Source organism: Neomonachus schauinslandi, chromosome 13, assembly GCF_002201575.2.
Source record: "Neomonachus schauinslandi chromosome 13, ASM220157v2, whole genome shotgun sequence".
In the NCBI taxonomy this organism is placed as follows: Eukaryota; Metazoa; Chordata; class Mammalia; order Carnivora; family Phocidae; genus Neomonachus; species Neomonachus schauinslandi.
This window is the reverse complement of record NC_058415.1, coordinates 50,949,757-50,964,106: the sequence shown is the minus strand read 5'-3', so window position 1 is coordinate 50,964,106 and position 14,350 is coordinate 50,949,757. Positions and strand designations below refer to the sequence as shown.

The following is a 14,350-nucleotide window of genomic DNA, read 5'->3' as shown; positions in this document are numbered from 1 at the left end:
ACATATGCGCACAAGCACACACACACGCAAACTACACACCAATGCTCATTTTTTCCAATAAATCTTCAAATCTTTCAAAACCCCTTCTCTGTGGATTTTTTTTCCACTTTGCTAATGGGATTGTATATAAAAATTTTCTTCCTTGAAGCTTTTGAAATGCTTTTTTCCAAAATTGATAGCTATGGGATTTTTGTTGTTTTGTTTTAAATTGTGGTAAAATACACATAATGTAGAATTTGCCATCTTAACTATTTTAAGTATGCAGTTTGGTGGCAGAAAGTACACTCACATTGTTGTGCAACCCACACAACCATCCATTTCCAGAATTCTCTTCATCTTGATAGGTATGGTTTTTATTTTATCTTCTTTTATTTTCACATATGAGCCAGGTCTTTAGGGTGTGCAACTGAGGCCAGGAAAGGGAACAAAAAGTATGCCAAGAAAAGGGGCATCTGCTTTTATTTCTCTTCAGCTGAGGCAGAACTGCTCCCCACCTTCAATACATTAGACAATTTCCCTCTTATCTTGAGAGCAAAACACCATGTGCCAACAGTAGAACGATAATCACCTCTATTGCTAAAACGTATAAAATTGCAGCTTTGTCCTAAAGTATCAGCCAAACGAGTGAGGAAGGAGCCCTCACATGTAAAAATTGCTTTAGCTCTCTGAAGCACATTCCCTTTAGGTAAAATCCATGTTGTTTTCATGGTTCATTAATTGGGAATCGGAGACTACAAAAAGAAAGGAGCTTGTCTCCTCCCATACTCTGAAAGCCATACCAGTTCTGTTCTAAGAGGCTGCAGGCACGTGCAGAGTTTATTCTTTTTTTTTTTTTAAAGATATTATTTATTTATTCATGAGAGACAGAGAGAGAGAGAGGCAGAGGCAGAGGGAGAAGCAGGCACCCCGCGGAGCAGGGAGCCCGATGCGGGACTCGATCCCAGGACCCTGGGATCATGACCTGAGCCGAAGGCAGATGCGTAACCGACTGAGCCACCCAGGCGTTCCAACGTGCAGAGTTTATTCTTGCTTTACTACCTGTGTTTTCTTCCTGATGGAGCATCACTGCTCGCCCACAGCAGGAAAAACATTGGACTCTTTATGGCTAGGTCAACTTTACAAGCCTGGTAGCTTGGGGACCCATTTATAATCCCATGGGCCTTAATCCTACAGAGTCACACTGGCCGTGGTATCCTCAGGGTGCAGCAAACTGTTTCTGAAAAGCTCCAGACACCAAACATTTTAGCTTGTGGGCCTTAAATGGTCTCTGTCACAACTGCTCACCTCTGCCTTTGGAGCGGGAAAGCAGCTAGAGACAATGCAGACATGAATGGGCGTGACTCTGTCATCCCAGTACAACTTTACTGATGGACGTTGAAATTCGAGCCTCGTAGAATGTTCCTGTGTCATGGAATGGTCTTCTTCTTTTTTTTTTTTTCCAACTACTTAAACATGTAAAAACTATCCTTAGTTTATGGGCCATACAAAACAGGTGTGGACTGGATCTGACCTGTGCGCTGTGGTTTCCAGTTCCCTGATGTAAAGGAAAAAATGGGATTCTGAGGCCCATTGAGGAGATCCAAATGATAGATGTCAGGCAAATACTCGCTCTGCCAGGTATTAACCATGGGCAGGCCACCAACCTCTGCAAGCTTCAGTTTCTCTATGGGGGAAGCATAGTGGCCTCCCCATAGAGATGAGAGTCAGTGACAAAGTGGGACAGAGTCGGGACACCAAGATCAGCCCCTAAAGCTCTCAGGAGTTTGAGCCCGTGTTTTAGCTGGTGCTAGTCTAACTCCTAGCAAGCAGTCTTATTTTGCTAAAATGAAGATTTGGTTTGTTTCATGTCCATTTATTTCATTAACCTAATATTTTGTTCCTTCTGAAGGAATGGGACTGCTAAGACGCTACAAACTTCCTAAATTATAGGCTCCCTGAGGAAGAAAATCTCCCTGTGTTTTCATCAGACACACAATAGAGGTCTTATTAAGTGATGGCAGGCTCTGTCCTGTGGTGAAGTCAGCTCAGCTGAATGACTTCTATGAATTCTTTGTTTTCCTGGGGGAGGTAAATTCTTTCTTCAGGGACCCATGCCCTGAAAGTTCAGGGCACACCCAAAATGACAAGTCCTGTTTCTTTAGGGCTTCTTGAATGTCTGTAAGAGTTGGGCCCATTAAGCTTCTCTCAGAACTCATGAGTCTGTGCCTGCAGCAGCCTAACCTAGACTGAAGGGCCTCACCAGCCAGCCTCCCCTCCCCCCTCCCCCCCCATGAAAAGGCCAAGTGACAGAAGCAAACAAGGGAATTCCTTACCCTGTCCACCGCCCACATCCAGTCTTCAAAGAGCTGCAACCTGATAGGTGGCCACTGGGCCATTTTGAAGTCTGTCACAGCCCTCCTAGGGCGTGGGTGCATTCAGCCACCCTTCGCTCATCCCAGAACCAGGGGCACGAGGAGCATCTGCCAGAAATCAGTCCAGCTGTCCTGACACATGCAGGGTGTGGGAGGGAGGGGGTCAGACCTTTTGTAGCGGTGTGGTCCTCAAGCCAGGCTGTGGAGGACGTGGGCTGGCAGAGAGGGGAAGGAGGAGGGAGGGGCAACTGCCAGCCAGAGAGGCCAGGACTGTGCTTCATTGGGTTATACGGGGCATCACTTTGAGCAGGAATCAGGCTGGATGCACGCACGCACTGTCATGGTCAGGAGCTCATGGTGCACCAGCAAGAAGGATGGCATGGGGAGAACATGGTCACTCCATCTCCAGAATAACTCAAGATGTTCAAATGCATGGAGGAGCAGAAGGGGGCCCTGCGGGGCTTTGGTGAGGAGATCTGGAGAAATGCAGTGATGATGAAACATTTTGATTCATGCGCCTGCTTTCATGATGCCTGCTAAGGCAGCCTGTCTCCCCATATGGAGTGTGTCCGTAACCCATCTCCTGTGGTTAAATGAGAGAGTTTCAAAAATGTGCAGCTCTGCCTTTATGAGAATCAGTATAAATCAAGAGACTGAGAGTATGTTTACATAAAGCGACTTATTTTTAATGCTTGCAGGATTTGGGAAAAGAAGAGCAGTTTGATTCTTATATCATATGAATAAATATTCTCTGTGGGTGGCAGGTCTGTGTGTTTATCTATCCATACATATGTATACATGTACTTGGAGGCGTGCATATATGTGTGTGTGTGCGCACACACACACACACACCCCTCCATTTGGGAACGCCCTCCATGTCGGTAATGTGGACTGCTATTTAGGAACAGAATTAATCAAATAAATATTGTTCTTTCCTGTTTAGGGAGGTCTGGCCTGCCCTGTTTCTATTTTTATTTCTTTTGGCTTATTTGCCACCCACATTCCTAAAAGAAAGCAGAAAGAACATTTTTAATTCCTGTGTGCTGGTTGGATCCCATGTACACTTTGAACTGGGAGAATTCTTTTAAAAATTCTGTAGCCCTGCCTGCCCACCCTGACAAGAATTCAGACTTTGGGATGCTAGCAGGGCCCTGAATGTGGGCCTCCCATGAATGGTTCTCCCAGCCACGTCCCTGTTCCAGGGTCAGTGCTGGCTTTGTGTGCCCCCTGACTCAAATAGACTCAGCTCAAAGTATTTGCAGGTATGCAGGAAGATCTGTTCAGCACAAGGCCTTGTGGTGTGTAACTGGTTAGGAAGACAGGTTTTCAAGTTTCCACCTTGGCTACCCTCATTACTAGCAATGTGACTTTGACCAAAGTACTTGACCTCAGTTCCCTCATCTGTAAGACGAAGATAATACCACTAAGACTGCTGTAAGGACTGAATGAAATAATGAGTGTCCAGCCAACATTGAGCACAGCGTCCGGCATAGAAAGGGTGCAGGAAGTGATAGATACTACTCTGTTAGGAACACAATATTATTGACTCATTGAGGCTCTTAACATCATTGCCCCATCTTGTTCACTCCATCTTTTGTGACCTCACACTCATTCATTCATTCATTCATTCATTAAGTTAGTTATTATGTATGAAGACTTGTTCCAAAAATAATTTAAGGTGTCTGGTATCAGCCTCCCGCTGGAATTCTTTCTCCCAGTTCGATTAAAGAGACACAACTATGTTAAGAAAAAGTTTTAAGAAAATGTTTAGGCCCAATGCTTGATCGTTGTGCAAGGCGGCAGCTGCTCTTCACTCCCTGGTCAGAAGCTGCCCTCCTGAACACAAGCTCCCTGCCTACAGGACCCTGGAGAGAAGCTGCATCCACCTGCTTCAAAGGCTCTGGGTGAAACAAGTGCTTGGAGCAGGAGAGGTCAGGGGGAGGGTGTCACAGAGATTCTCTAAGGTGGGCTCAAGGGCTGTGGTCCTGAGACACCGCAGCCTCCCTGTGCCCCGAGGGCAGGTAGGAGCTGCTGTCCACCGCCCCCCTGTCAACAGTCCAGCTTTCCCACAGGGGATGGGCGGCAGAATAGATTGGGGTATTTTGCATTTGCTTGTTTTTCTTTCTTCTCTCTTGGTCCGGAGATGTCCCTTCAGCAAGCAGCCTGCTGTTTTTCCTGGGCTCCCCCTTGACACTGCCCTTCAGAGCAGAACTGCACTGCACCCCCGTCTGAGGGAGAGCTAGCTGCTAGACCACATTCTCAGCAACCAGCTTTAGAGCCACCGAGATCCTCTTTCTCTCTTTCCTTTCCCTGAGTCCTGGTCCCTTTCTCTGAATCACTCTGTCTCCCATTGAGGCAGCGTATAACCCTCACAGACTGGTAATAAGAGCACGAAAAGTCAACAAGAGTGTTCTGGGCAGGAGAAGGGCATGGGGCTCTCCATGCAGAAGAAACAAGTGTACAAAGATACAGAAACAGCCAGAAGCAAGGTGTGTGCAAGGCAGGAGAGAAGGAGGAGGTAGATCCGAGATATGTGCAGTCTCTTTAACTTGCTGGGACTTTACCTGGTTGGAGATCAACGGTGCATCGGCGGTGCTGATGATACCTGGGGGGATTAGAGCGTGTCCTGCACACTGGAATCACAGGGCACTGTCATATCACAGGCGATTCTGAGTCCTTCAAACTGGATGATTCGGAGACAACAGCTGAGGTTGATTCTTACAATCTAATGCCTTAGCACAATACCCCTTCCTCTTCTGAATCGACAGCCTGGAGAGCCGCACCTGCCCATTCCTGGAATTCTTCCTCGTAGCGTCTTGGTGCCGGAAGAAACCTCACTGAGTCCTTGTCCCTGTATACAGTCGGAAATGACCTCAGGCTGACCCACGCAGTCTAGCTGACTTTGGTACTCACTCTCCCTGTTCCTCCAGGAAAGCTGCCAGTCCCAAAGGGACTTGCTTTTGCTACCAGTGGGTTAGATCTGGAGATAAGGAAATTGCACATAATCTGCTTGACCTCCAGTGTAGCAACATGACCTGCCGGAAATGGGTGTTGGCAGGAGCTGAGGACCCTAGAGAGGCAGGGAGATTGTGGTGGTTCTGGTGAAATCTTGGCGCAGACACCACCAGCACAGTTGTTTGGAACGGAGGAGGGAAAGGGGCAAGACTCCTGAGAAAAATAGAATTTTCAGGATGGTTAACATTCTCAAAGCACCCACTTTGTACGGGAAGAAAAAAATAGCCAATAACAAAAGAAGCAAATGGATAATGTGGATACAACCTGGAGGTTTTCAAGTCTAAAAAAATGGCACGTGTAGGATGAAAGGCCCCGCAGAAAGCTTGCTTTCTGACCGGGCCAACACCTGCAGAAGGCCCAGCCTCGTTGAAGGAAATTCTTCCCGGTATGTTCCCCATACCCTCACCCTCCAGCCCAGCCAGAAATGCTGTCCCTGTACTTCATGCTGCATTCAAACCCATGTTCCCAAGTCTGTCTGAGAGGAGACTGGGGGCTGATGAGAGGCGGGGCGCAGCCACGCGCCAGCCCGGGGCGGGGCCCTGGGGGGCTGAGGCCAGGCTGCTGGGCGGTGGGCGGTGAGCCCGCGAGCAATAATCGGTACAGAGCCCCAGAGATGCTTCACCCAGGTGGACTCGCCGTTCCTCTTTGGTGCTCTTTCAGCAACCATTACCTTAACATATTGCCTTTTAAATGTGTCGATGAAACTCCGTTACTGAAAAGGGCAACTGCATCCGTGCGCGCGTTTGCGCGTGAGTATGTGTGCACCAGTGTGCTTGCGTGCGCGCGTGTGTGTGTGTGTGTGCGCGCGCGCCCGAGCGCTCTTAACTGAAGGCAATTTACTGCCCTTTTAGGGCCAAATCTAACACTAAGTCGTGTACTTCAAACCACCCCGTTTTAAGCCGTTGGGTTTTTAATGGTGGCCAACGGGGGCGGGCGGAAGAGGGGGGTTACATAAAGGTCATTCCAGAAAGTTTTTAGCCCAGTGTGCTCTTCTTACCACACTTTGGAACTTTGGAGCTTCTACGCCCACCTTCCTTTCATCTCTTTGTGCTCCTCTTCTTCCTCAGTTATTTCTCTATTTTCAACATTTCTTCCTCCTCTTTCTCCTTCTTGTTTCTCAGAATTAGCAGAGTTGGGGAATTTAAAACCATAGGCTTCAGGATGCTGTTGTTATAGCACCTCTCGCCCTAATATACACTAAAACGCTAGAAAAACAAAAGGCCTCGCTACTTTTATTTCTCACCCCAGCAGAGTAATGGAAACAGTATGTTTTTAGTTTTTTGGCTTATTTTTGTTCTTGAGTCCACCCGGGTGCAAATCCTGATTCTCCCGCTTGTTCACTATGTGAACGTGGGCAAGTTACATCAATTCTCTGAGCCTCCTTTTCCTCATCCGTATAATAGAAAAAGCAATGCCTACTTCACAGAGTTTTGAAAAGAAGTCCACAAAATAAACCTAAGTGCCTCTACCATGGTAGGTACTCAACACATTTTTCCCTCCACCACTCGTTTTACTGGGTTTGTAGACCTAGTCTTTTTTTTTTCTTCATTGGATTTTAGTCTAATTAACAAACATTTTGCCAGCATCTGCTATGTGTCAGGGCTGGTGCACCAGGGTCCAAACAGACCCAAGATGTGGTTCATCTCTTCAGTGGCAGCCCTGTACTGGAGCCAGGGAAGGAATAAACTGTCACAGAACAATGGTGAAGGGTGCGGCGGGCACCACAGGAAACCAGAAGAGGAGCACCGAAGACTCCTTGGGGTCAGGGTAGGGAGGGAGGTGGGAGAAGGTGTCCCAGAAGAGGCCACACTGCACAAGAGCCTTGAAGGATGCTGGAGTTGGGAGAAAGGTGTTCTGGGAAAAGAGGAATGAACAAAAGCAGATACACGAGAGGATTCTGGATGCCATGGGTTCAGCAGGAGAGAAGGAGAGCTGGGGAGTGACAGGGTGGCAGAGAGGTTGGGGGGTCCAGATCAAGAAGAGCGTTGAACGCTAGGGTTGGGGACTTAGTTTGAAAACTGTGCAGAGCTGTTGAAGGAGTATCAGTTAGGGAAAGCCAGTAACGCAGGCTGGATTTTACCTGAAGCACACTGAGCCAACTCTGAGACATCCTTGTTTGCACAAATTGCCTCTCTCAGATCCACACCAAGTGTCCAGAGCCCACAGGCCAGGGGTGCTAGCTCTGCCGCTAATTATTTGCGCCACCTCAGGCTAGTCACATCTCTCACAATCTGGGTTTTCAGTCTCTGAAGTGAAGGTCTTAGACTAGACAATACCCAAGTGTCCTCCCGGCTTCAACAGTAGTCCGTGATTCTGTGATCATGCCACCATTTTTTGGAGCTTGTTTTCTGGTTTCTGATGTTAACTTAGTAAAATTGCCATGCTAGCATGATGACCGACACCTAGTATTCATCAATGTTTTCCCTTTATTTTATGTGAAAAATAGATCATTAAAATGTGTGATGGGGGGGCGCCTGGGTGGCTCAGTTGGTTAAGCGACTGCCTTCGGCTCAGGTCATGATTCTGGAGTCCCGGGATCGAGTCCCGCATCGGGCTCTCTGCTCGGCGGGGAGTCTGCTTCTCCCTCTGACCCTCCCCCTCTCATGCTCTCTCTCTCTCTCTCATTCTCTCTCTCAAATAAATAAATAAAATCTTTAAAAAAAAATGTGTGATGGGATATACAGTAAGCTAAGAGTCAGTTGGACTCTGGTAGTCACGGCTGGGTCAGAAATTATTTGCATGACCTAGAATAAGTCATTTTACTTCTCTTTGTGTCCACCTACTCCCTGTCCTCCACTACCAGTTCTAAAAATGGGTAAACTGACAGATAAGAATAAGTTTAGACTTTTAGAGTTCATGCAGGTTTATCCTACAGATATCAAACACTTGTTGCAATGGCTAAGAGATACCTCTATTTCAGTTTGAAAGTGTTGAGATTAGAACCGAAGAGCTTGAATATCTTATGCAGATATGCTGATTTCAGCCACCACCCCCATTCCATAGAAAAGTAGCCAAAAGTCATTTTAACTTTATTTTTAAAACTAAATATGATTTCAATTTGGAGGTTTGGTCTACTTCTATTTTTGTTGTTTTTTTTAAATTACTGGAGCTTATTTTCTTAGAAAAAAAATTACATGTGTATTAAAAATATCTCAGAATCCAAGAGGATATGCCAAGGGCAAATAGCAGGAAGAGAACACATACATCATTTCATTCACCCAGAGATAAACTCATCACAGTGGACTCATATTTTGCTTGTATTTTTTCCCCGAATAATTATATCAAATCATATGTACTATTCAATGACTTGACCAAAATATTTCTCGTCATACACTAATATACAACAAAGTTGTAAGGGTCTTCTCATATTCAGGCAAAAATGAAATGATGAATTCCACTGCTGGTAGAAAGTGATACGATATGGGTGTGCAATGGGGGAAACCAAGCAGTTTGCTAATGAACCCTTTCTGGGAGCTGACAGTTGGATCTTGAAAGATGTCAATATTTACCAGGCACAGAAGAGCAGAAAGCATTTCCCAGATAGAAGAAACAGCTAGAAAAACTACTAGAAACCTGGATAGACCATGTCCTGTTGGGAACAGGGGAAGAGTCCAGTTTGCCTGGTGGGTGTGGTGTATGAGTGGGTGGGTGGGGGTTCAACAGGAGATGAGCAGAGGGCATGAGTCTCTGTTATGAAAAGCTTTGTTTGCCAGGCCCTGGAGTATGGAATGTGTTCTGTTGACAGTGGGGAACCAGGGACTTTACAAAATCAATTACTTCCTTACATTAAAGCAAAGAATACTGAGTGAGCCAGCCAAAACCCAGCTTTCCTCTTTCCTGAAGGGTGGATTTTTTTTTTAAATCCAGGTGCTTAAAAACATCTTCCTAGACAGCCAAATACAGTCCCTATGAACCTTTCTCAGAAAATTCTCATCACCTCTGCAGAAGCTTTTCAAGCACCTTTTGGAGTTCTTTAGCAGTCTGCCTTAGTGCATGATGCATTTAGACCACTCCTATAATGGCAAATTCATTCTTTTTTTTTTTTAAGATTTTTTTTTAATTAATTTATTTTTTTTTAAAGATTTTATTTATTTATTTGAGAGAGAGAATGAGATAGAGAGAGCATGGGAGTGGGGAGGGTCAGAGGGAGAAGCAGACTCCCCGCTGAGCAGGGAGCCCGATGTGGGACTCGATCCCAGGACTCCAGGATCATGACCTGAGCCGAAGGCAGTCGCTTAACCAACTGAGCCACCCAGGCGCCCAAGATTATTTATTTATTTGACAGAGAGAGAGAGAAAGTACAAGCAGGGGGAGTGGCAGGCAGAGGGAGAGGGAGAAGCAGACTCCCTATGGAGCAGGGAGCCTGATCCGGGACTCTGTCCCAGGACCCTGGGATCGTGACCTGAGCCAAAGGCAGTTGCTTAACCAACTGAGCCACCCAGGCGCCCTAGCAAATTCATTCTTAAAAAACAACCTGGGTAGATGTTGTTCAGGCCCCTCTCCGCGATAGGAAGGAATGTGTTTGGTTCTGCTAGATGCCTTTGGGAGGGCTTTGATGATGATGAACGCTTTGGAAGCCAATATTGGCCAGTTTTTTGGTTTGGCCAGTTATTTCTTAACCAGCTCATTTGCACCACCCAGTGGGAAAGTGCTAGAATACAGCTTTGAAGGGTGGCTCTGAGTTGTTCTTCCTCAGGGAAGGATCTGGGAATTCCTGGTCTGCTATTTCAACCATTCTTTCCCTATAAGAATGTTAGGAGACATCCCCGTAAACAGTTTTTCTCTTTCATTTGGAGGCGAGAAAGCATTTGGAGTGAGGAAAGCACCAGTCCTGGCTTTTCACAGACTAACTCAGTGGCTTTAGATAAGTACCATGTCCTCTATCAAAGTGTTCCCTTGTGTGTGTGTGTGTGTGTTTAACTCTTCCATATTTCTAGTGGCATAACTGTTTTAGTATTTACCCAGTGCACCTGTAATTCCAAGTCCCATCTGTCTGAGTAATGAGAAAATACCTTCGACATTTTGAAAATCCAGGAATGACTGCAACCATTTATAATGAATATATGTCAATTAATATCAGTGTCATCGGAGTGTATCTTCCTAAGAATGTCTCAGGGGCTTTTAAACCACAAATCACATGGTGTAAGTGGAAAGAGCTGCCCTTTGCCTTCAGTTAGACCTGAGTTTAAGTCCCACCCCTGCCACTCACTGTGTGACTTTTAGAAGACACTGTCTGTCTCTGAGCCTGTTTCAGTGAGCACAACCAGTCTCATTTCACAGGGTTAGTGTAAGAGTTACAGGGTGTAATATCTGCAGAGCTTCGAGGGACCCTGGGACTAAGGGAGAGCTGCGCTTTGTTGGGTGGAAGTAACTATTACTGGTCGGGCTCTGCAGCTTCCCTGTTCTCGAGCAAATCCCTTCTGCTCTGAAGCCTGGATTCCTCTGCTGTCAAATGGGGTCACAGTTCCTTCTCTTAGAGTTTTACAGATGCGATGATGTAACACCTCCGCCAAGCACCTGGCACCTCATAGGTGCTTCACAAATGCTAGTTCCTTTCTTTCCAAAAGTATTAACCCATTGCGAATAGTGACGGAATTAGTTATAAGGCCAAATTGTGTTCAGTCTGTGATCTCCCCACTGCCAATTGTCTCTCTTACTAACTCAAATACACACATGTGCACATTTGCTTTCCCACCTTACTTTCCCCATCTTTGTCACCAAAGGTTAACCAAAAGCACAAGAACTTTTGGAAGCTTATCAAAGGGACAGCAAATTCATTTTAAGATTGTCATCATGTCTTTCCAGTCCTCACACCAGTTGCATGGGTCCATATTTGGGCAGTTGTGCATTTACCTGTCTCCCTACCCCCACGCCCTCCCGGCCTGGCCTCTCTTCTCCAGCCGCAGCAACACCAGACCACGGAGGGCTCCACCTCGGCCACTCTCCCCGCCGCCCCCCACCCCCGCCCCAGCTATCTAGTCCCCTTCTCCCCGCCTCATCATCAGGGTCCTCCTTTAAATTTTGGGGTCCATCTAAGTGGATATATTATCAGGGAAGTCTTCTCAAGCCCTTTCTTGCTCTGGCATGAAGTGATTATTGCCATGTGTTTGCTTTTGAGGAGAAGGAATTAATGTGTATCAAGTCCAGGTATATCTTAATACTTTTAACCTTCCCGGTCACCTTCTCAGGTCATCTCACAGTTCCATTTTACAGATGAGGAGACTGAGAGCCCATTCATTGCTTCATTAAACAAACATCTATTGAATATCAGTTGCCAGGCACTAGGAATAGAGCAGACACAGCCCCTTCCTTTGTGGATATTATAGGATCTGACATGGGATGAATCCAGGAGGCAGGAAAGAAAGAAATAATAGGCTATTCCAGTTGTGAAGAAGGGTCCTGTGAAAGGCAGGAAAGAGGGATATGCCCTATGTCAGAGCTTAGGGAGGGGATCCCTAAAGAAAAGGCATGTCTGCTAAGACCCAAAGACTCAAGGCAGTCACACAGATAGGTAGTGAGGGCAGAAGTGGGCTCTAACTGTGGCCAGAATTTGGAGCTACCATGCCTCATGGTCTCCCTTCCTCCAAATATTTGCATTTATGTCCTTGTCTTTTAGCATGTGATCTACATTTCTTTCTCTCTGATGGAGTGTAGCTCCTTGCAAACAGCAACCTCATCTCCCAGGTACCTGGTACATAGGACAAGTCACAAGTAGAAGGAAGTGGTCAGTTTGTGTTTCACTGTATGTACCTGCATGTGATTGCCTGTGCTTAATAATATTATAAGGATGCAAAAGTGCCTAGAATATGCTGTGTATATTCTGACATTTCTTTAACCAGTGCGTTGGTATGGTTTTCTAATAGAGTCTCCAAGCACCGGGACGCTCCTGTTCTCAAACTCATTTTACTCCGATGTTTTCTATTCTCTAGGCTGGGGTGATCCGGGGTGAGCATGTGAGAGAGGGGGCACCTACCATCAGTTCTGCAGGAGGTGGGACTTGAAAGCAGCTCATTCATTTACATCAAGTGCTGTTAAGCGTGTCCTCCCAGATGCTGCATGGCACATGGCTCCTTCTGGCCTGCTCTCCAGGCCATTTTTGGAGCTGAAAGTGGAGTGGCCGTCCTGTGCCAGGCACTGTGTTGGGGCGGGGGAGACAGACGAGTGCACATATGGTGAGCCCATGAGTGTTTCTTTTCTTGACATGCAGTAGCCCTCCATCCAGTAGGGCCTGCAGATATGCCCTCGGTCCATGCGCGCATGCACACACACACATGCAGATGTACAAACCGGCTCACTGTAAGCAGGACTAGAGGCCAGCACCAGTGGAAGAAGTGGCAGACTCCACAGTGGTGGGGGCAGGAGCAACAGGAGGCCTTCCAGGCACCTTGCAAGTCATCTTGCCTGAGCTGGGAAAAGGAATGGCAATTAGCTAAGTTCAGGGGGGCAGGGAGGAGCAGGCCACAGGCAAGGGTCTCACCTCTGCAGCGGTCCAGAGAAAGAGAAAAGATGGTACATTTGGGATCTGCAAATGCCCACAGGAGCCAGGCAGGTGATGGAGTTGAGGGAAAGGCCAGGTGGGAGCATGTCAGACACATTGGTATATTGTTCATGCCCATTCAGAAAAGTCCTCCCTCCCACTTCCCTTGCCTTATACCCACTTAGGCTGTCCTTCATTTTTCCATCTTTGAAACGTAGGTAAAGAGAAACTATTCTATAAGAAAAATAGCAGTCTAAATCCAATGATCATATCAATCAATAAGTGATAGTTGGCTCCTGTTGGGGAGACAACTGGGAGTAATGGGGGCTGGGGCCAACTGAAGAGCACATTCTCCATCTGAAGAGGACAGCTGTTCTTCAACTCCAGCTGTCCAGTGGCTCCAACTCTTGCGATTTTTCCAAAAAAATAAACAACCTGGAGTTTCGGCAAGTTAGCCAAGTGTTTTTGGGTGGTTGTTGTTGTTGTTTTTAACATTGCTTGATCAAAACAAAACAAAACAAAAAAACAGACCTGCAGACCAAATGGAGCACATTTGCATGCTGAGCCTTATCCATGGACCGTGCTTGCAGTTCCTTGGTCAAAGGCTCCAGAGGTTCTGAGGGTATTTTTAGAATCCTTCAACAAGTCATTGCTTCTAGTTACTCCTAACCAGCCTTCTCTCCCTGCTTTCCAGAAAGAGATGACGAGCAGGATGTGTCACTGACGCCCCACCTTATCTTTGGAAGACAGAGGAAAGCTCTTTGCTTCTGGAGTGCTGAGCAGGGAGACCTCCCTGGCTGAAATGGCACGCCTACTTCCAGGAGCAGGAGAGGTGGAGACAACGGTGATTCCTGAGAGACGTTCCCCACTCACCCCGTGTGCTCTTAACCCTCTGAGTGCTGCTAGCCATGACCTGTGGACCTGTCCGACCACAGCATGCAAGAAGGACTGCCCCCTGGCCCCTTCTGGCTCTGAGTCGCCCCGAGGAAGCCTCTGCACTTCCATGCATGTCGCAGCTCTGCCTGTGACCTGCCACCTAAGCTTTACTGGAATTCAGGTTTTGAGACTGAGACACTTGTACTTTTCCACTTCTGTCTTGTCAACTGGCCGACTTTTCTGTCACGTGTTTTCTAAGTACCGGGTGAATTTTGGAACTCTGGATGAGCAGCGAGTTTTTCTATAACAAGCCTTCCTTTCAGACCTCCCGCCCTGATCTGATTCTGTGGTTTAACTTCATGCAGGGCCGTGTAGCCACAAGAGATCTGAGACCCACCCCGCAGCCTCAACACGTTTTCCCTGAGAGGCAGATTTCTTTCAGGGACCACTCCATGACCCCGAACAAACCTTAACTACAGGGAGGAGACCGGTCGCGAGCAGAAAGCTGACAAGTTACCAGTTAACTCCAAACAGAATGTGCTTTTTTTTTTTTTTTTACAACCACACCATTTCTTGTCTCTTCTTTTCAAGATATTTTCTTCCTGTTTCCCAGAAGAGTGGAAGAAAAGGA

General features: G+C 46.8%; 1 protein-coding gene across 1 annotated transcript in view; it reads left to right on the top strand.

The window, feature by feature from the left end:
- MOB3B (MOB kinase activator 3B) overlaps nucleotides 1–13,784 on the top strand; it is a 118,469-nt gene extending 104,685 nt beyond the window's left edge. Inside the window, exon 3 of the mRNA XM_044920612.1 lies at nucleotides 13,538–13,784. Within this exon, the coding sequence (XP_044776547.1) occupies nucleotides 13,538–13,567 (30 nt within the window). The 3' untranslated portion in view covers nucleotides 13,568–13,784. The remainder of the gene's footprint in view (nucleotides 1–13,537) is intronic.
- The last annotated feature ends 566 nt before the right edge of the window (nucleotides 13,785–14,350 follow it).